This window comes from Gymnogyps californianus, chromosome 5 (assembly GCF_018139145.2).
Source record: "Gymnogyps californianus isolate 813 chromosome 5, ASM1813914v2, whole genome shotgun sequence".
NCBI lineage: Eukaryota > Metazoa > Chordata > Aves > Accipitriformes > Cathartidae > Gymnogyps > Gymnogyps californianus.
Genome location: NC_059475.1, coordinates 59,345,413 through 59,367,957, shown reverse-complemented (window position 1 = coordinate 59,367,957; position 22,545 = coordinate 59,345,413). Strand labels below are relative to the sequence as shown.

Here is a 22,545-nt window from a genome sequence, read left to right as displayed (position 1 = left end):
CCATGCCCCAGGACCCTCTGCTGTCTGCACCCCACACCCCCAGGACCCCACGCCCCCAGGACCCCATGCCCCAGGACCCTCTGCTGTCTGCACCCCACACCCCCAGGGCCCCACGTGCCCCTGGACCCATGTGCCCTGGACTCCCTACCCCCAGGACCCCACACCCCCTGGAGACCATGCACCTGGACCCCATGCAGCTGGGTCCCTATACCCCTGGATCCATGCCCCCAGGACCCCATGCCCCAGGACGCTCTGCTGTCTGCACCCCACACCCCAGGACCCCATGCCCCCAGGACCCTCTGCTGTCTGCACCCCACACCCCCAGGGCCCCACGTGCCCCTGGACCCCATGTGCCCTGGACTCCCTACCCCCAGGTCCCCACACCCCCTGGAGACCATGCACCTGGGACCCTGTGCAGCTGGGTCCCTATAGCCCCTGGGTCCCAGGACCCCAGGACCCCATGCCCCCAGACCCTCTGCTGTCTGCACCCCACACCCCCAGGACCCCATGTCCCCAGGACCCCATGCCCCCAGCACCCTATGCTGTCTGCACCCCACACCCCCAGGACCCATGTCCCAGGACCCCATGCCCCAGGACCCTATGCTGTCGCACCCCAAACCCCCAGGACCCCGCACCCCCAGGACCCCACGTGCCCCTGGACCCCACGTGCCCTGGACTCCCTACCCCCAGGACCCCACACCCCCTGGAGACCACGCACCGGGACCCCGTGCAGCTGGGTCCCTATACCCCCTGGACCCCATGCCCCCAGGACCCCATGCCCCCCCGGACCCGGGGCCCCTACCCCCTACCCCCCCCCCCCCCCCCGGCAGTCCCCGCCCCGCCCCCGCCGGGGCTCCCAGCCGGCAGCCAAGTTTCTTGGAACTTTGCCTCCCGTGACGCACGCGATGGTGCAGGGCCCCGTCCTCTCGGCGCAGCCAATGGGCGCCCGGGGGAGCCGGGGCGGCCGCCAATCGGCGGCGGCTGGACAGTTCCCCGGTCCTGACCGACCTTCACCGCCCGGGGCGGGGGTGGGGATAAAAGGGCCCCGCGGCGGCGCGCCGCGCGCCCGACCCCCGCCCCTCCGCTGCGGCTGCGGCGGCGGCCACGGGCAGCGGCCGGCGGCACCGCGGAGCCGGCGGAGAGGTGAGCGCCGGGAGGGCGGCCGGCCGGGGCGGGAAGGAGCCGGGAGCGGGGCGGCCGTGCGGCGGGAGCGGCGGGTTGCCGTGCAGCGGCGGGGGAGGGCTTCCCGTGCACCGGGGATACGGGCGTCCTGTGCGGAGCGGAGGCCGTTCCCGTGCACCGGGGATACGGGCGTCCTGTGCGGAGCGGAGGCCGGGGGGGGGGGGGGGGGGGCCGTCCCGTGCACCGGGGATACGGGCGTCCTGTGCAGAGCGGAGGCCGGTCCCGTGCACCGGGGATACGGGCGTCCTGTGCAGCGAGGCGAGGCCGTTCCCGTGTACCGGGGATACGGGCGTTCTGTGCACCGAGGGGAGGCGGTTCCCGTGCACCGGGGATATGGGAGTCCCGTGCGCCGAGGGGAGGCGGTTCCCGTGCACCGGGAATATGGGAGGCCCGTGCACCGGGCTCCCTTGCACCGGGGACTTGGGCGTCCCGTGCAGCGGGGGAGGGAGCTCCCATGCACCGGGGTATGGGTGTCCCCTGCACCGGGGGCGTTGTCCGGTGCAGCGGGGCCGCCGCGGCTCGCTGGCCCCTCCCGCGCCGGCGGCGAGAGGGGCGGGCAGGCCGGCGGGGAGGCGGGCGCAGCCCGGGAAGCCCCGGCCGCCCGGTGCTGACCGCCCTTCTGCTCCCGCAGGTCCGGGCCCGATGCAGCCTCTGTGTGCCGGGGTGGGAGGCAGCCCCCGGCGGAGCCCGCCGCCCGCCATGCCCTGGAGCGTCCGGTGGGTCGGCGGCCGCGGCGCCCAGTCCCAGAAGCAGTGCAAGAAATCCTCCTTCGCCTTCTACCAGGCGGTGAGGGACCTGCTGCCCGTCTGGTTCCTGGAGGACATGCGGACCATGGAGGTCTTCCACTGGGAGGACGGGGGCAAGGTGAGCGTGTACTCGCCCTCGGAGGCCCTGCTCTACGCGCTGGTGCACGACCACCAGCCCTACGCCCGGCACCTGCTGACTAAGTTCCCCCAGAGCGCCCTGGCCGTGCCCAGCCAAAGCTTCAGCTGCTGCCAGTCCTCGGCCCCGCACCTGGCCATGGCTGTCCGCTACAACCGGGTCCGCATCCTCTTCCGAATACTCAAGGCCGTCCAAGCCTTCCCGCCGAGCGACAGAGCTGGCCACCTGGACCGCCGGGGCTGCAGCCGCGTGGAGGGCGGCAAGACGGCCTTGCACGTGGCCTGCGAACTGGTGCGACCCGAGTGCTTGCTCCTGCTGCTCGGGCACGGCGCGTCGCCCTGCTTGCAGGACAGTGCCGGGAATACCCCCCTCGACACCTTGCTGCAGCAGATTTCCCACGTGCCGGCAGCGAACATGCGCGCCAAGCTCCTCTGCCTTGACTGCCTCTTCTTCTTCGTGCCTCAAGACCTCCAGTTCACAATGAAACAGCAACTGTTGGACAACGGGCAGCGGTGGCAGGACCTCCTCGGGGAGAACAGGTTCCAGTGCCTGGTGGGCTTAGCTCCCCCGTCACTGTTTGTCAGAGCCATGCGTGTCTTGATCAGGACCATTTCACCTGAGCATTTCCCAGAGGCTCTGGACGATCTGCCTCTGCCTCATTTTCTAAAGCCTTTGGACTTGAAACTGGAGAGCTAGGGGGGTGGTATGAGAGCCGAGGGGTGGTATGAGAGCCTCCTGCTCACCTGACAGAAATAGACTGTTGTGCTAAAAATGTATCAGTATACAAAGCTGCTAATGTGGCGGCCAAGTATCTGTTTTAATTAGAACTGTATTTTTTAAAAGAATTGTATCTGGCACTTTACAATATATTTTATTTAAAGATCCTTGTGGTGAGGTGAGGTCTGCACTGCGTTTTATAAAAACATTCTATGGCATGTACAAATGAGGGTATGTGGGAGAATATATTTGTAAATACATCTGAATAAACCAGTGGCAGATGTGATCAAAATACAAATCGAGCAACTGAAAAGCCTGAAGCGGCATGTGCCTTGGAAAAGCGTGTGTGGCGTGGGGGTGTATCTTTTTGTTAGGATTTCCCTGTTACATAAGCCTTGCGGTCCTGGAACAGGATGACTCCTTTTTTACAGCTCTCCTAATACATCTTGGCAGGGATGTGGCCTTTTTTTAAAGGCACAGATGAAAACTTCCTCATCTTGTATACAAGACCAAAGAGAAGCCAGATACTATTAAAACTTCCCTAAACAAGGCTGGCAGGGATGTGCAGCTGAACAAAATATATTTTAAAATATGCATAAATAACAGTTGGCTTCCTTGCAAAGTTCTCTCTGTTCCCCTTGGAGAGCCAAGGTGCTGCTTGTCGGGCAGAGGAGAGCAGGAGTACACCCACTGCTCTGGCCAAAAATCTTCCTGCCCTGGCAGGAGGCAGGAATGGACCCTGCAGCCCCTCTGTAGAATTGCTGCAGCGCGAGGTGTGAGGAGAGGAGCACAGAGCAGGAGCGCCAGCCTCCCTGTGCCTGCCCTCTGCTACGCCCAGAGGGATTTATGTAGGTATGGCAATGGCCCAGGACCCTGGAGCAGCTTTTTTCGGTGGATTCCAGCCCCTCCACTGCCAGTCCCCAGCAGGATGTGATGGCTTCGGTTCAGCTGACAGAGCTGTGGCAGTCTTGGTGTCCACTCTGAGTACCAAAGGAGTAGCTTAGGTATCCAGCCTTCCCCCAACTATCCCTTCTGAGATGCTCCAAGGTACATAAAACATCTTCACAGCTGCTCCAGATGGAAAAGCCCTTTAGAGGTAATGTCTGGCCTCCAACACTTGTGTTTAGACACATTAAAGTCCTGAGCAAAGGGTACAGCTTCAGTTCTTTGCTCTGCAACCTTTACTCTACAGCATTCAGGACAGTCACACTGCTTGCTTCCCTGTAAAACTGGCACTGGCCCTGCCTGCTCTGCAGGGAGCGAGCTGCGCCAGCTCCACCAGCACTGCAATGATAGAAATCTCCTAGGCCACAGCACTGGAGCTTTGCCTCTGTTCTTGGAAGTCGTCAGTGAAACTGTAGGGTTTTGTTTCAGTGCTTAAATTTGTAGCCAGGGAGTTGTTCGCCACTCAAACTATTTCAGCACTGTTGTTCCCTTTAGGGTCATCAAGGAACTGATGCGCTCAGAGAGAAGAGGCCATGTTCAAGGCACAAATTTCTTTATTCGTGAATTAATTTTGGCTAGGGGGGAAAAAAAAAGAAAACCACAGAATGAGGCACTATAAGCTGTTCATGCTTCAGCAGAACAGAGTGGTATTTCATCTAAAATAATCTGCATACTGCATGCACAATAAAAGATAAGCCATACTTCTGAAATTTGAGATGCAACAGAAAGAAGATTGCTATTCTTAGACTGATGGCACCGAAAATGTTTCCTAGAAGAACAAATGTTCCTTTTTCCCAGGAAACCAAGCTGATACATGCTCAAACTAATTGCCACGGGAAATTTAGGTCCCTTGCTGGAAAGCATAGAACAACTCTAACTGTTCTCTTCAGCTTCCTTGTTGATAATAAAAATACAGAAATCCAAAGAACTAATCCCTCGCTTAGCCACTTAAATAAAGAATTTAGCAAGATAGATGTTTTAAGTACATGTTCCCCATTGCTTCTGTAATAATGGTGTGGAAGCATCTTCCAAACACGAGAAGTAAAGCAGTCAGGTCTAACTTGCACATGGAATAGTGTCTTGAGGTGGGGGAAGAGACAGAGCTGGGGGTGGGAGGAAAGGTTTATCAGCCTTGCTGACAAAGACATAATGAGATTCAGCAGTGGGGAGTTGGTTAGTTGAACTGAGCGCTGGAAGACGCTCCTGCTCCCAAGCTGTGAGGGTAATTACACGTTGGAACAGCATGACAGGCGGGGCAGGACATCCTACACCTTAAAATGAGCCCATTAACAAAACAAGAATTCAAGGCCAAAGCTGCCCCTGCGATTCCCGACAGCCCTCCCACCAGCTCTCGGGTAATTCACTTCAGCAGACAGAAAGGGTCCCCTCAATACGTTGTGACAGGTCCAAAGTCAGCTAACTGCTGTGCCCCTCCTGTTATTCTAGGACAGAAGTCAAGCCTATTGCCAAGCCCATGCTGGGATCACTCTGCTGCAGGTCACTGACGGACCTCGCTACGTGTGGCTCGTCGATGTGTCTGAGATGCTTAATCTGGAGAGGCTGAGAGGAACTGTGGGCAAACTACACCGGTGACTACACAGATCACTCACCCAGCTGGGTCCAGGCTTGTTTTTCAAAGAGAGTCACAGCTTGGAAAAAGGCTGGGGCTTCTCAGCCTTGGAAACAGAAGTCCTTTGTTTATAGACCAAGCAATAGTGGCATCAGCTTTCCACAGACTGACTTGCCAGCGTGTCTCTGTCCTCTGCCACCTTTGGAGCACAGTGGAGTACAGGCTCCACAGCCCGTGCAGTTCTCTGTCTCTTGGCAAAGGCTGCCAGCAAAAATGCCAATTAGTGCCACTTGCAACACCATTGCCAAGCTTAATAGAGCAAACATGGACAGTCATTATGTCTCTGCAGCAGAGGACTGCCAGAGCTAGAGTCAGGGAGCTGCCCACAAAGGTGTGGGAAAGATTCACCAAGTCGTAACACCATGAGAGCACAGGAGTAAGGATATATACTTAAAAGCTTCTGTCTTACCTGCACAGGTAAATCTAGTCACACAAGGCAAACTACTCATCTGTAGGAAATGCTTTCAAAAGCATATAAGGCAGTATGTAGAGCCAACATTCCTGAAAAGCTTAGTTACAGCCAGTTCCTCTAAAAAACTACTTCCTATCATGAAACCGTGCTGAAATATAATAAGTATTTCCCATGTGTTGCTCAAGCACTTTCAAAACAAAATATTCATATACTACCCACCTTGTAGTACAAAGTGGTTTTATTTGCTATGACAGGTAAAAAAGGCCTGAAACACTTTTATTTGGAAAGCAAGGGGAGAGAGGAAGTACTGGGTTAATTGCAAAGAGTCAAAAATAAAAGTGACTCCTCTCTGCAGCTCCCTTAAATATTTCAGGAGTTACAAAGTTTAGCCTGTCTAGAGTTGGCTGAAGGAGCTGAAGTCTATCGTAATTTTGCGTAACTCGTTTAAAAAATAGATCTGGGATCTTTAACAGTCATCTTTTACCCAAAACATGAAGTAGCTAAAGAATTTAAATTGACATGAACACAAAACTAGGTAGTTTAAATAGTCTAAAAAATCCCTTGCTATAACATTTGTCTCAGTCTTGCTCTCTGACGTACGGTCCTGCCATAAAAGCTGCATCCTTGTTCTTGCCATGGTCACAGCCTGGTATGAGCACTGCCAGACATGGGCACCTTAAATTTGGCAGAAGATGCAGATATTAAGCACACCTGAAAAATCACTCACTTCATGAATATGCATGGTATGGAATCTCAAGCCTAACATCAGTTTAACACTCAGCGCCACACAAAGAATATCTGCTGCAAATAGGTAAGGATTTCATACAGTTTCAGAGGGAGAGAAACAGGGCTGTTAATGAATAGGCTCCTCTGTGTGGACAAGTCTTGCAGACTCAGGCAGGCATTAAGTAAAGGAGTAAAGGAAGCAGGAAACCACCGAGAGCAAGACCTGCTGGGAGAGGAGGCCTTGGCTATAGGTAGGGCCGCAGTTACAGGCTGGTTTGAAAATGAAGTTGAAAATAGCAAGGACAAAGATCCAGCACAGAGGCATGGAAAGACAGAGACTAGAAACGGGCCAGGGTGCCAGGTTTGTTTCCTAATCCCTATTTGTCCTACGTCTGGTGTTCAAGTCATATGGGTTTTTGCCTTGCAATATAACAAATCTATTGACATCAGCAGATCATTGTGCGTTGCATCATCCCATCTTCAGATCAGTGCTCCCAACTAGGCAAACAAGGCACCCATGCCATGTGCTTAATATTTAAACAGCACTGTAAATCCTTCCAAACCAGCTTTCATAACACTATGTTAGTAACAGTACTTCCATCACGGGTTGGTGTCAGCAGCTGTCTGAGGTTAGATCACCATTAATTCCCAGCCTGGCTTCAGTGGTCTCTCCTCCACCTACAATGTGTGAAAAAGAAACTCTGCCTATTACTTGCTCAGACCACATCAAACTGTCCTCTATTATCATGCACAAGAATCACATCTACGGTGTTGCAAGGCTGCTGCTTGCACTGATTTACTCCTGCTCTTTCCACTAAGCAAGTACACATGCATGTGTAGCACAAGAACGGAAGGAGCAGAGCTCTCTTGCAAAACTCAGCAGTCATAGCAGAAAACAGAAATACAGTTTGCAAAAACATCAGAGATCCCTTACTGCTGCTAAAAGAAATGGATCCAAGTTCGGCTGGGATAAAAAGATTTCCCACACTTGCCCTGATGACCTCTGAAAGGACCGGTATCTCTTTGCCCAGTGGTTTAGCTGATAAATGGAAAGACCACATAAATCAACAAAGCAAATCTTCAGAAGCCTCAAATGATGAGAAACTCATCACGTTTAGGAATTATTGCTAAAGTCAGAAGAGTCTAGTCATCTAGTCCAAATTGTGTATGACACAGGCCAGCAATTCCCATGTTGGGCCTATCACATCTGATTGGTTTGCAGCATCTGCTTTAAGTCCAACCTTATTTTATAGTTTTTTAAACGATGGAGCATCCAAGGCTCTCTGAGGAACTTGTGGCTCAGTCCAGCAAAGGTCCCATCCAGATCACCTCAACCTCTCATCTGTTCCTAAACCACAAAACATCCCCTGCCATCAACCCTGCCTCCTTCTTCTGTAGGAAAAATTAATCACTTCCTAATGCAAATGTGAGAACTGACCAGAATGGATCTGAGTCAGCAAGGAGGGAGGCAGATACCCTCTTCAGAGAAGCAAGGGAGCCAAAGAGGGACTTTGATCTGTCCCACACTTGGGCTTCAGCTCTGCGACCAAGGTTTCAGCAAGAGTCTGAGCCAGTAAGTCAGGACCCTGGGTGAGCTCCAGTCACACCAGCCATTTTAAGGTTATGTTCCCTGTACTACAAATCTAATGGGAAACAGTGCAAATCAACCCTTCTCCTTCAGGAAAGCATATTGGGCCCAAAAAGTTCAATTCCCAAATTCAGGCCTGGTGCAACCCATTCTGAGCCATGGCAAGACACCTGCATGCCTGGGATATGAGGGGAGACCATGGGCCAGTCTCCCCTTCCCTGCACTCCCCACCCAAGGCAAACACAAGGGCTGGAAGCTCCATGGGTCTCAACAGGGAGATGAGCAAGGCATCAGGGCCAGCCAAGCCCTTCCCTTAGGGTCCTCTGTGAAAAGCAATGGAAGGAGGCCAAGGGAAGAGAGAGCGCCTTCCAGGCAGAAAGCACTTGGCTCCACGCCTCAGCCAGGACAGGGAGCAGCTTCCAGCTCCGAGGAGGACAGCATCCTCCCTGCCGCTTGGCTCCCTGATTCCTGCACCATTCACCACGGCTCCTCTCCCACAGCCTCACAGCTTCGAGGGCAAATTGTCTGTTCTCCCAGCAGCCCTCCCACCTCACACACCAGTGATCAGGCAGTGTCCACAGACCCTGATTCTGTTTGGAAGACTGGGCAGCCCCATCTTCTCTCTCAGCCAACAAAGCTCCCCTGCCCAAAATTGTCCCTCTGCTCCTTTGTTCCAGCCCCAGTGGTAATTACTGTTTTGATGTAAGGGTGGTTTTTTGGCATCATGCTCTTAATATTCAGGCTTTATTTTATAATCATTAGGGTTCTTCTCTTTAATGGTGCAAGTAAATTATAGTAAACACATTATACTACATCACATTCATATTTTTAATGCGGTGTCATTTCCCTGACAATGTTTGAGGCAGCATTTTAGAGCAAAGCCTAAAAGGATAAGTAATTTCTAACTCACAGTAAGAGAGAGAATGAAGTCCCTTGAGGACCTGAGTTTTTGAATGTCCCTTCCTCCAAAACCATCTGCTAGCGCTCTCCCGCTCTCTCCCACTCCTGCAATAAGGAAAGCTATTCATGGTCAGTCACTCTAAGTGACAAGACAGAAGGATGCAGACTCTCAAACTGATTTCAGTCCTTTGTTAAATGACGTGCACAGACAGGGCTACGGCCAAAGGCAGGCTGGACAAAACTCTTGAACTAGTAATGGAGCTGACCTGAGCGACTGCTTGTCCACCGCTTCTGCGAGGAGAGGGGCACATTGCTTCTTTCACTTACAACACATTTGCAGGCTTGCCCAGCAGGAGGGATGCAGGGACCTTAGGGACCACAGAGCTTAGGAAAACTACTGAGAGCCCCGTAGGGCCACGGCCGTCTGACCAAGAGCCATTGCAGAGCTCTCAGTGCTAGCAAGGGGAAACACTCACATGCCAGCAGGAAGAGCGTGGCACTCCCTCAGGTTTGCCGTCTCCTTCAGACACCCGAGGTTTGACTCAGCTTTGCTGCCACCTCATCTTCCCTGCCAGTAGCAGCACCAGGGCTGTGGTTACACCGAGAACGTCCTAGCAGAAAAACACCTTCTGAGACAGCCCTGAGGTAAGAACTGCTGGGAGGGCAGACCAGGTGAGTCACTCACTGAGTCACTCGTTGGGTAGGGTATTTTGAAGGATAAAAGCAGATCATTTCCTTCAAAGTGAAATGCCAGCTGCACAGCTAAAGTAGTGGACGTATCACCCAGGAGAACACTTCACTATGGAGAACATCGGCTGCGGTGTTGGAGCTCTGTACAATGTGCTGGCCAGAAGTGGCCAGTTCACATCCAGCAACATCATCCCCCCTTCATGACAGGTCAGCAAGCTATCACCCCATCAGCCAGGGCCATGGTACCAAGCTCTAGGTGAAAGACTCAAGGTGTATCTCCTCGTAACCCTTTGCTCCAGTCAGTCTGATCTCTCGGGAGACTATGGCTTCTCATGAGAGTCGTCACCCCAGACTGGGTGTGCAGTGGGAGACACTCCACCCTCCATTCCTTCTCTCAGGAATAAAGCCCTCTGCCCCAGCACAGCCTGTCCTGAGACTCTAGTCTGCCACTGGCCCCTTCCAGCACTGCTTACACCACTGCTCTTAGGGTGCAGGGGAGGCACACTACCAGCATGGTGATGGGTGAAGAGTATGGCCAGCATCCAAGCTATCCTTCACTGTTGAAGAGACTTTCTAAGTCTCTCAGTTCCCCAGTGAGATCAGGCCCCTGGGGAAGCACAGAGTAGGAGGCACCTGGGGGTTGGGGAGGACAGCACAGCCAAGCAGACAGTGGCTTGTCTCATGAATGCTGTGAGAACTTGAGGTCCTAATTCTTTGGTACCACATGGTATCAGCTATACTTACATACGTGCTTAGATATGGCTAGCAACGATGTGCCTGTGGTACTGATGCATTGCCCACATGATGAACAGCCAACTCACATCACATCTCCTCCCCTTACCAGTTTAGAGAGACAGAGAGCAGTTAAATCCCAGCTTCTGAGCTAGAGCTTTTTCTCAAGTAATATCAGCAAATACTCTTATCACCAGAGGTCTCTGGCTCCATATTGCCCTGCGGTGGCCACAGCAGTGGCCTTTAACTCCTCAAGTCTCACAGGCACTCACTCAACACAAGCCAGCTAGTAGCAGACCTTGTCCTGCAATAGTCCACGCTGCACCTGCAAACAGCATTTTTGCTTGTACAAGCCAGGGAGTTATCAGGCACCTGTTTCTCTCTACTGCACAGCTAAGCCCACAGGGGCCAAAAAGAGAACCACAATCCTCTATGCTCTGCTCAAACAGCAGGACTCTGATGTGTTCCCATTCTCTTTCCACTTTTGCTGAATGATGGGAGAAGGAAAAAGGGGGAGCAAATTGCCTTGCTGCCCCTGATAGTGAGGGAGTAACTTTCCAAACTAGAGCCAGGCAGAAGAGCGGAGGAGTAACACAGAGCTTGGCCCTGCCCACCTCCAACTCAAAAGGAAAAGCTCCCTTAGCAAATGCTGTGCCTTTCAGAGGGTGCTAAGCAGCCCTGACCACTCACTTTGGGAGGTGACAAGTCCCAGCTGGTAGTGTGGACCTGCATCTATTCACCTTTTCAGCATTTGCAGTTCATGCATGGAGAAGTGGCACTTACTGTACCAAACCAAGGATACAGAGCTGGGAGGGTATTTGGAAGTCTTTTGTTCCAGAATCAAAAGAAGCCTTTCCAGCCTCCTGCTTGGGATTTGATGCTTTAGAAACTGGTTGCTCAGATACCAAACAAATCTTGTGTAGACTCCCTGTTAAAACAAAAGCATAGAAATTTATGCAACCAAATCCCTGCTTTGGACTGTGACCTTACCAGGCCCTATTCATTAATTAGGCTACACTGAAGCTTTACTCAGATCCAAACCTGACACTGATGCAGCTGAGTCTGTAGGAGACACCCTTCCCTGATGGGACACATACCAAACATGCTGTTTTAATGTGATGTTGACCATAAGTGGTCTTGATGACCTAGGCATTAAATACAGTGTAGCAGAAAGATACCTGCCCTACCTCTCTCTATTAGCTGGTGCCGGTGAAGAAAAAAAAGCCAATTTGGCTATCTGAGCCGATGGCTTTTAGCTCAGCTGGCAAAAGGGCTGCATGCACTGTGACAGCAAGTCTTGAGCTCAGAGCCTACGGAGAACCTGTATTCTTTGTGGTATCAAAACATGAAACTGTAGCACAATGATGACGGCATTTTTGCCTGCCTTCCTAGTTCCCCAGCCTCTGCAATGGCAAAACATCATTCTTTATTGGTTTGTTGCTCACTTTTCTATTACTGTAGGATGCACTTGCCCTGACCATCTGCTACTCTCAAGCCCACACCCTCATTGTAAACTCCAAGCTTGACACCCTGCTGAACTTCTGGTTAGCGAGGGTCACCCCAGCCTGCTCACCACTCAGGGTTACTTCTTTCTGAGCAGCGTTTGGAAACTGCTCCTGAGCACAGTAAGTCTGTCAGCAGCAAACCTTCAGCTCTCATTTCTTGTTTGCCTGCCCTCCTTCATCTGCCTATAGGTAAAGACAAGTTTACTGCTGATCATCCCTTCGGAAAGTGCTGCTACCACAAGAAAACATGGAGAAATACATGAGATGGCTGGCTTTGGTGCAAATTACCAGGTAATAAATAAAAGGGTTACACCACACAGCTCAGGCCTGTGGAAGACAAAGGCTGATAGTAAATGTGAGCATCCACTTGTGGAGGGATCACCTCTGGGGAGAAAGATTATTGAAACCAGCACCTAGAGCTTGACAAGAACGGATTTACTACATAAGTCTAACCAATTTCCTTTTATAAATCTGCCATATTGTTGTAATGTCAAATCATCAGTGGTTGAACGAACCCTTCTCATGCTTGACATACTGATTCTGAAAATAAAAACAACCAAACAAACCCCCACATATGTTATTACAGCTATTACAGGTGATGTTACATGTATTACTAGCCAGCTGGTTGCTTTCGCACCTCCTCTGCAATAAAGAGCACTGTTTTCACACAGGCCATCAATAAGCCCTGAATGTTCTCACATATAAACCAAGACAGCAGGAGGACTGATTTGCAGAAATGCTGAGTGTCCACAGCACCAAATGACATCAATGGAAGATGCACATGTTCTGCACCTTCAAAAGCCCTGACTTTCTGCTAATGCCATTCAGATCTACCAAACAGAACACAAAAGGACGTAAGAGTACTTAAAGAAGTGAAAACAAGGTGATACCACCTACATAAAAGAATCAAGCAAAGCAACAAAACATTAAATGGCTTGGATAGATGTTCTCATCCCTTTATATCATTACAGGGATTGTTCCCTTTGTGCAGTCTTAAATACTTCATAGAATGGGACTGCCACCATTTCCTGACAACAGCACAACCTAATAAGCCTTATTGTGAGGAAATGTTTCTTCCTGCCACTAAGCCTGATTCTCATTTCCTCATTCTTCTTCCATACGTCAGAATTATTCTCTTCAGTATTCCTTGAAACCATCATCTTACCTCTACTCACCCTAGCAAGCATGGATTAAGGCACGTATTCTTTAAAGGCTCTTTGACTTATTCCTGCCCCGCTCCCCAAGTCATTATCTCTGCTCAGTTCATGATTAATACTGGTTTTCTCAGAACTTTTTCTGAACTTCAGGTGCTTCCAGCTGTTTGTAGTAACCTAGACGTGAACACATCAATATCAGAGGGAAACGAAACTACGTTAGCACTATGCAATGCAAAAGAGCTTCACCCCAAACTAGGACCAAAACTGCAAATATTATATAAAACCTACTACACAGGTCCCCCTGTGACTTTACTATCTTTTGAAAAGATATGCTCCTGTTTCCCAACCAGTGGCATAGAATGGCTTCCAAAGATACTCCTTACTTATCTGGACTACAGCAGAGACACTGGGATAAAGAGAGGAAAAAAAAGATGGTTTCTTCCCTAAGTGTCATCCATGTTAAAATTTTATGAGTCACTGCCAAGGAAGACAGACACTCAGGACCTGGCTATCACTTCATACAAAGCAGATGCATTTATTTTGCAGAATCACTTGCCTGGGATGGCTTCCAAAAAACATCCCTCATTTGGCTGAAGAGAAGCAGACTTGCCTCTAGAGATGTCATATGGCGAAGCCTTAGATCCTACTAATAATAATCCTGAAGCCATATCCAGATCCATTGTAGTGAAAGCTTTGCCATGGACTTACACAGGACTAAATATGAAAGACAAGCGTTTCAATATTCCCTACTTGCCTGGCTGAGTTTTCACAAAATAATTTTTCGAAATAATCAAAAGTTATAACCATGGTATGGTTATAACTGTTACCAGTATTTCTTGAGCTTAACATGACAACTGAATTCAGATATTGTAAATATGCTATTGGGAAAACAGCTAAATATAAGGCAAGAGATCAATGATACCAATGTTAATAAACAAAAATAAACTCATTTTCAATAGTTGTCAGATTATTTATTCTTTTGGGGAAAGCAAGAATATGTAGACATTTCTACTGCAGCAGTATTTCTGGAGCAGTGATTCTCAAACGATGCTCCATCAGGCACTGACAAGTGGACCATATTTGGTTTACAGAAGTGTACAACTTCTGCAGTGCTTTTTATTAAAAGCTTGATGGAAAAAGCTCAGGAAAATGTGCAAGGAAGTTTTAGTGGTGACCCAGGTCAACCCACTCAAGAATTTGGGGAATCACTATTTTAAATCTACTCACTCCGTACAAGTTGGTACTCGTAAAACTAACAGAGATCAATAATGAAAGATGAGAATCTTGAATGCAGAGAGCAAATAGGATAATGATATGCAAATCATCTGGGTACAGAGAGACAGGTCTAATTGTTGGGTCCATTAGACACTGGATTTCAAAAACACCCAGCTCAGGCTGAAAGTCACTGTGAGCCATTAAGGTCCTCAAAAAATTGTAGATGGTAGATACAAGAGCAGCTGTGCTACTCCCCACAACGCTAACTTTTTAAATGAAAAACTGCATGAAATTTGGTGAAATTCAGCATGAAGAGAGCATGAAGGAAGTTTCATTTGTAACAGTTGATCAAGGATGTGATTTATGTCTGTGTTATGCTGATGTGTTCCACCTCGGCTGACTTCAGGAACTGTAGCAGGGAACCCTAGACGTAAAGCAAGAATCCTTAGACAGACCTAAGAAACCACACGTTTGCCAAGATCTGCAAAAGATTCCTATCATCCACCACAGAAGCTGGCAAAACTCACAAGGTAGGGAATCATAGGTAGGCTACAAGCCTGTCCATGCTGCCCAGAACAAATGTGCTATGGGAGACACTGAAGTCTAGCTCTTAGCAGTACAGTTCTGCAGAGACAATATTGTTCTTTAGGTCTCTGAACCTGACAGCAAGGTAGACGCCAACCTGCTCCTAAAACTGGCTTTGAGAAATCACTGGATGTACGATTGCAAAACTTAGGGATTGAATGACGCATGGCCTCTTAAGTGAAAGCTGAGCTCACCTTGCTCAGTATGCTTTGAAAACTCATCTGGCAAGATACAGCATCTCTTGCCCATTAAAAAAAAAAAAAAACAACCAACCATCTGTCACCTTCCATCTTGAAAGTCTTCTATTAAAATCAGGTTTAAGAATTTACCATATTGCAAGCAGCCAGCAATGGTGAAAAACATGCTGCAAAGGACTACGGACAAGGTCAAAGGTAACACAAAAACCTGCTGGCTTTAACTTCGGCTTTAATAAAATACCGAAGCTTAAGTAGAAGGAGCTGCTTCACTATCTCCCTGTACCTCAACTCCTGTCCTACAGCAATGAGAAGTGGCAAGATAGGGAGGAAGGAAAGAAGGCGACATACAAAACACTCAGAATTGCCACTACACAGTCCTGTGTTTTCCTCCCAGGAATGCTCTATATGGGCACCATGTAATCGTGCATGGAAGGACAGGAGAAAAATCCCTCCATTAAGCAAAGAACAGTATGAAAAGAAGTCAGCAGGCCTTAAAAGCAACAGGATTCAGCTCTCCAATGCATCTGTTCTTAGTACAGACAAACATGTATTTCAGATTTTTTTGTTGTTGTTTTAAACACAGACCCCACGCTGACAGTATTTTAAGTAACCATCTAATTAGATCTGAAGCCCAATAGATCTCCTACACAAGTACCTATGGCATCAACATTAATACTTAACAAGGTCAGCATTATTATTACAATAATTATAAAGTGAATTAACAGTGCTAAACCTGTTATTTCAAAGTGTTACACTGATCATTTACCACGTTCTCTGTAACTTAAAAGGACTGACTTTCACCACAGCACCATGGAATGAAGTGCAGATCCACTGCTTCACACGTTTGTTATTCCCAACTTGGAGCGCTGGCTGCGGCTCACGGAGGGAACAGACTATAGCTGATCTGTGGAGGCAGAGAACGGATTTAGCAAGACAAGCGTGGGAGCTGAGCAAGTAAAGTCTCAGTCATCCTAGCAATTACCCTACTTACTTTGCACTTCCCATGATCAGCTGGCTGGTCGGTCCCCTATAACAACCAGGGATTGTGGGGTTTCTTGCTGGCAGTTGCATTTTTCTGCCTGCAGCTCAAGCAAATTCATTCTTTTTTCTACATCCCCTTACCGCGTAGCCAGGCACGTGTGCCAGGCTTCCCTGAAACTTTCCTCCCAGTCTTTCTTTTTTTTTCTGGAAGAGGTCTAATTAGCTTGATCTTTCACCTGACCCAGGAAAGCTTTGCTAAATTCATCCAGCCCACGGTTAGGCAAAATACAGCAGTGTAACAACTTCAGCAAGGAGTCATCTATTGAGTATTCTCATTTCATGCTTTAACAGACATAACATCTATGCCACTTCTCCATTCTATATACAAGATACCTATGGACACTCATAACAACACAGAGCTCCTGGCAAAGGCTCACTATACTGATTAGACTACAGGTCCACTGAATACAAATAAAGCATGCAGTCAACTCATGCAAATTCAAGATGGTAAGTACAGGACATTAATACAATTCTGTACACATCTTTAGGTATATTTTCTCTGGATATGAGATTCAAAACACAAGTGTTGTAAATTAAAGTCTCCTTCCTTTATCTGCCATAAATGAATCTCAGCTGAGGTTATGAGAAAGGTATATTAAAAAGGAAAAATAAGTTACTCGTTTCTTCTACATTGGACAGAAATAGTGAATAATATTTGAAAGATTAATTCATAACTACAGCTCCACTCAGTGCTATTCAGTTGTGCACTATTCAGTGCTTCTATCAGAGAATCACAGGCTATAAAAATCAGTGTATTTTAGTCATTTCTGAGGGCCAAGATAAAAAGGGCATTTTTCAGTTTGTAGGATTTAGTATTTTTTGGTATTTTATTATCATTGTATTAGCTTTTAGAGAACAGAAATCAAAGCTTTTATATACGTGTATATGTATGTACATAAAAAGTCCACATTCCATAAGAACATAAAGTTCCTCAAACAGATCTTTACTTTTTCTACAGTGGTTTTTTTCCCCGCTAGCATCAAGCAGGATTTTAACTTTATGGCTAATATAACAACTTTGATAGACCTATTCAAATAGATTTCGAGTCAGAAACTCGAAGACCAAAGGAATCATAATGGTAATTTCACCTAGCTCCCAGTACGATACCAGCCACAGTATTATCTACATTTCCTGCACTGAACCCAAATCCTCACTTCTTATCTTGATTTCAAGTGATGAGAAATCCATAGCTATTTATGTGATAAACCTAGATATCACCATTCAGCAGACTAGGGAGATAAAAATTAAAATATCTGGATAAAGGAAATTATCGGTGGAGCTCTGGCTGTAGTAATTCACAAAAGATAAGGGCTACAACTCAACTTTCACTTTCCAATAATTAAAATCTAGTCCTCTATATTACAAGTTCTCTTCTGTTCTGCTGATGTGAGAGTGGTTATTTTTAACTACAATAACTCATTATCAAACAATCAGGGTGATCTACTTTGCTGGCTACTTGCCACCATAATGCTATTTCCAACATGCAACTTTCACTTTCAGGAAGGCTGCAAGAGGAATAAAGCCTGCATCTCACATTTTACAGCTAGAAATCCTCAATCCAGATCTTAGCTCTCTACTCCTGACGGTAGGGATGGGACATGGACAGGGCTGGTTAATGTAAAAACTGAAGACCAGGGAGTTTGCACGAAGGTAATGAGGAGATCTCTGTATCTTCATATATGATTTATGCTTTTCTAACTGCTAATTAACAAGGCAAAGCCATAGGCATACAGGCACTTGAATTTCAAGCCTTTACACTCAGAACAGCATTTACAGAAAAGTTGTGTCAAGATTGTTCCTTGAAATCTATCCAGAACTCTAGCAGAAACAACTAGCAACAGCTTACTCATTAATGGGAGTTTTAAGAGAGAAGCAAAAAGATAAGCCAGAATGCCACCCTAGTCTGAAATAACCCATAAGTGCCTTTGAGATACTTGACAGGACTCATCTATTGAGAAGTAACATAGGGGAGTTATGGGGTTCAGACCTTCTGATGTTCACGCGTGTGTGGGGAAGAAGCGGGGATTCTTGTCCATCGCATCAAAGACACTCTGTACAGGTACTAAGAGTTTGGAATAAGTGTGACTCTTTGTACCTGTATAAATAAAGCTATGTTTAGACAATGACCCAAGTCCATAATTAAGTGTTCCTCATTATCATTTTCTCAGTCATAGCAGAGTTTCCTAACAACAGTTCTACTATCTTACTTAAGCAATTAGTGTATTTTCTTTGATACTTGTTAGAGAAAGATTTTCTTTGTACCAGTTAACATGACCCTATTCCTTTTTATTGCTGCAAGACAAACAAGAGTTACTTAGATATCTAAGACAGCTGTTTCACACAAACTCATCACAGTCACATGAACTTCCTTAAGCTGTGACATAAGGATTACTCCTGCATAATAGCAAGGGGCTGGTGCTGTAAGGAGACTACCATTTCCCCGCGGGAGGCAGCAGAAGCAGCTGAACCGGTTTGTCAAGATAAAAGCTATCATAATTAGCAAGGACATTGCCATCTGAATCTGAACAGGATTCCTGTGGCTGGAAGTGGGTTTAAGTGTCAGAAGCATCATTAATCATTGCTATGCTTTCTTGTGTGAAGTTACCCAGGTTGCAATTCTGTCAGGAAACAGCTCTCCCCTCTGGGAAGCGAAGCCAAGGTGCTCTCTTGAAGCCCCAGCTGCAGTTCCAGTTCAAGGCCAGAAACACCGGAAGTCTTCACATGAGCTCAGATATTTTAAAATGGAAGGAAGGGTGCAGTTACAGCATGTGGTACAATCACCTATTTTCTGCTTGAACATTTTCTAGCTGTGACTAAACGTGCATATGCTTCACTGAAAGCTAAAATATTTAACATGCAAGTGCAATTTTTGTTTAGCATGCAAGGAAAGAAACTTGTTTACTTCTCTTACAGCAAGACCACCTTAATATGGAGGCAATAAGCTTAATATTCAAATACGAAGTGTGTTTAATTGTCTTTGCTTGGAAGATGACCATTTTGCTGGTTTGACACACCTGTCACAATTAAAAAATTATATGAAATAAACTTCACAATATCTAGGTCCTTACATTGTCATTACCATATTGTCTGGGGTAATAGTAGGGGAGGGGTTTCATAAGCACATCTGTCTGCCACATCAAGACAATTTCCAGACACAGAGAACTCTTGTGAATCATACAACAGATAAGTCTTACCACAGTAATTTATTTCTTAAAAATCTAGTTTATTGCACTTGTCTCAAAGCACAAACAAAACCAAAAACCTAAATACAGAAATAAAAGTAAAAAACCCATCCTAATTTCATTAAAACTACCCTAAAAAGTAGTCTGATAAGAGCTCTTGACACCAATTTAATATTAACGACCATAGCAAGGTACAGTATTATACAGTAAACAAACAACTAGCAAGCTCAAGCCATTACTAAGATGACTTTGAAAAATGTAATACAAAAAGTGTCACTATTAAATAATGCCATTGTACTTGAGCATCTGGTGCTTGGCAGGGCACAGAAAAGTACTCATGTCCCTTCTCCAAAGTGATTGACTCAGGAGCTGCCACAAGATACTTTCAAGCTGAATTTCAGCTTCTTTGGGGTCCTCAAGATACCAAACTATGCTTGCATAAAACAGACTGGGTTACTTCACAAGCTGATTCCATTACAATCCACTGCCAGACAGGCTAAAAAAACCCTCTGGGGTAATCTCCATATACGGACGAGATAGCAATGAAGCAAACATATCATCTGTAAAAGGGAAACAAATCTGTCCTCACTGTAAGACTTAAAGATCAGACTGAGAGCTGACAGCCAATATCACAAGTGCTACTAAAAAAAGTGACACAACTTGGTTCTCTCTTCACCGATTCACATTCTCACCTTGCACCATGTTTGTTCCAAGTTTAGTGCAGTACACGCATGAATTATTCTGAAAGAGAACAGAGGTTAAAAAGAAAACACATCCTTTTCTGTATGTATTAAGTTCTCAAAACAGAAACATCCCCACTTTTCAACTCCTGGCATTTTCCGAAGCTGGCTCTTTTACAGTCTTGGTTAGCAGCTGCTTAAAACATTCTGATGATTTATAAGCTTAGAACAAACACAAAATAACTCCTCCGCCTACATACTGAACTCAGGTTCTCTCATCTATGGTTCTATTGCTTAAAAAAGATGAGGTATCTTTCAAAGAAGATTTAGTTTAAAGAAAAATAAACTGCAATGATTAACTTAGGTTCCTTCCCAGTTCATCACATACCTCTGCTGCAACATCTGTTAAGTATAAGACACTTCAAAATTTAGCTAACATAGCTAAAAATCAGAATATTGTTAAGTATTTTCTCACAATATCACAATTTTTAATGGGATATATAGGTAATTCTATCAATTACCATTTTTTTCTTTTAACACATCTAAGTTTGGTACTCAAAACAATTTGAGTCCAAATGTTAAAGCACTGGCTGGAGGCACAAATACAGCACAACAGGAATTATGAAAGCTGCCTTGTACATTCCTGCTTTGTACTACAAACCCAACATGCAACTTCTTCCTATTCCAAAGTGGGACTTACCCCCCAAAATCTGTCAGCTTCCTGATGGCTGTGTGAAATGGGGAAAAGTCCCCCTGATATTAGGTGAAATCCAAACTTCTCCCTTGCGAATGAAGCCAAATTATGAACCAAATTTCTAGAAATGGAAGGTTAGCATAGCCTTGCAAATATTTATACGGAAATGGATCAAACTAAGTTCATTTCAACACCAATGCTGTGTAATCATGACATTAGACGATCTTACTAAGAAATACTTTGCCATATTTTCTTCCATGCTGCAAGGGAAAATAATTCTAAATATATGTACAATAGTCTGAGAGCATTCCCATCAGTTTGGAGTTCCAAGTACAAGAAGAAATTGAGAAATGCTTAATGCTTCTGCTGTAGAGAAATATTTAATGCAACAGAATTCCTTCTCAAAATAAGTACACATGTATTAGTGTGCATGCTGTTGTGAAGTAGTCACTTTCATTGCTAGTAAGATTAACTTAAGAGTTATATTTCCAAAGGAGCTTCTACAGTAGTACGGTATAACAATTGCAGTATGCCACACCTAAAGAGTCTCCCAAGAGATAATGGAACAAACATCAGAACTCACAGCTTGGGGGCTATTTAACAGGTCAGTTTTTCAATACAAAAGTGCTAACATTACAGGTCCAACATGAGTGGCTTTTAGATCCAACATTCTGTACATACATTACAGAAATTCTGTATGTCCTTCCGTTTTTTTTCACTGCTTCACAAGCTTGAGAGACTTCATATCACTTCCCATTCATCTTCAAAATCATCAGGGTGAAGCAGAACAGAAGTGTCATCATTTTTCTGCAAACTATGGGAATGGCTAAAGGTCTTGGTGAGGCGCTGGAGAAGGGATCCTGAAGCACTGATCGCCCACAGTTCATCTAGAGGGGTCACTGCAAAGCATAAATTATCCATCTTTTAATTAAAAGTAGCAGGTTCCAATTATAAACATTAAATAAATAATATTTGGATCTATTTTCCTAATTATACCCAGAGAAGGTTTTTACTAATGGGATAAAAGCACCCTTGATGAAACTCTCATAGTCAACAAAGCATTTAGACTATGCAGCTCTCCCTGCATATGGTCAGCTTTAGCACCATCAGGCAGAAGTCAAAGCAGGCATCACAACGTTTTGGACTGTCATGCAGAACCAACTTGCCTGTTAAACGTGAGACATTTCCAGGAATCTTCTTCCAGTAGTCTCCTGCTGGATTCTTGTCAGTAATGCCATATCGACGAGCTACATCTCCATTTGGACAGCGTGCCCAAACAGTCCTTGTACTTATAGCCAGCTGACAAGCCTGCAAACCTAAAGATAATTGGACATGAAGAGGGAATAATCACAGGCTTTCTTATATACTAAATACACTTGCAGAAAAGTTTATTAAGAGAAGACAAGACTATAACAGTTTTTACATATTTTTATATTAATACTGGAGAAGAACTCTCCATTATAAAAGGCACAAAGAAATACCTAGTTTTCCAGTAGGCTTTCTAAGAAAGGATTGTCAAGAAGACAATTTAGGACTACGTATTTCCTTACACTGACTTTAGGGGAGTTGAACAGAGTAGATGCTATTCAAATCTGAGCTTCTGGCCCTGTGTAAGCAGAATATCAGAAAGTAGGCCACTTGCAGCACATGAAGCACTGGTGAACAAAAAAGCTTTTTAATTGCAGACTTTGTACTCGCTGCATCTATTGACCATAAGGGTATCACACTGTGGATACATTTTGTTATGTGGCCACGGCCACTAGCAACAACCAATTAGAGGATCTTCAAAACATACTTTTGGAGCCTCTGCTGTATTTTACTACCACGTGGGGAATAATCCAACAGTTATAACTTTAGTTTGTCTAAAAATGGTTAACATTATAGA

At 46.3% G+C, this 22,545-nt stretch overlaps 2 protein-coding genes across 4 annotated transcripts in view; one reads left to right on the top strand and one right to left on the bottom strand.

Annotated features, from left to right (window-relative positions):
* The first annotated feature begins 1,821 nt into the window (after positions 1-1,821).
* ANKRD9 (ankyrin repeat domain 9) lies at positions 1,822-2,948 on the top strand. Its single transcript, XM_050897759.1, has one exon. The coding sequence runs from the start codon at positions 1,825-1,827 to the stop codon at positions 2,758-2,760; it is 936 nt and encodes a 311-aa protein (XP_050753716.1). The 5' UTR covers positions 1,822-1,824; the 3' UTR covers positions 2,761-2,948.
* Positions 2,949-19,312: 16,364 nt separating this feature from the next.
* TECPR2 (tectonin beta-propeller repeat containing 2) overlaps positions 19,313-22,545 on the bottom strand; it is a 46,758-nt gene continuing 43,525 nt past the window's right edge. For 2 of the 3 annotated variants that reach the window (XM_050897229.1, XM_050897228.1), the window contains exons 19-20: positions 21,827-21,976; positions 19,313-21,559 (exon numbers count right to left, since the gene is read on the bottom strand). In XM_050897229.1, coding sequence (XP_050753186.1) covers positions 21,402-21,559; positions 21,827-21,976 — 308 coding nt within the window. In that variant the 3' untranslated portion in view covers positions 19,313-21,401. The remainder of the gene's footprint in view (positions 21,560-21,826; positions 21,977-22,545) is intronic. The other variant, XR_007766504.1, reaches the window with a different exon arrangement.

Excerpts from the sequence above, each read along its gene's own strand:
- ANKRD9 (XM_050897759.1), top strand. The coding sequence starts at position 1,825 with ATGCAGCCTCTGTGTGCCGGGGTGGGAGGCAGCCCCCGGCGGAGCCCG.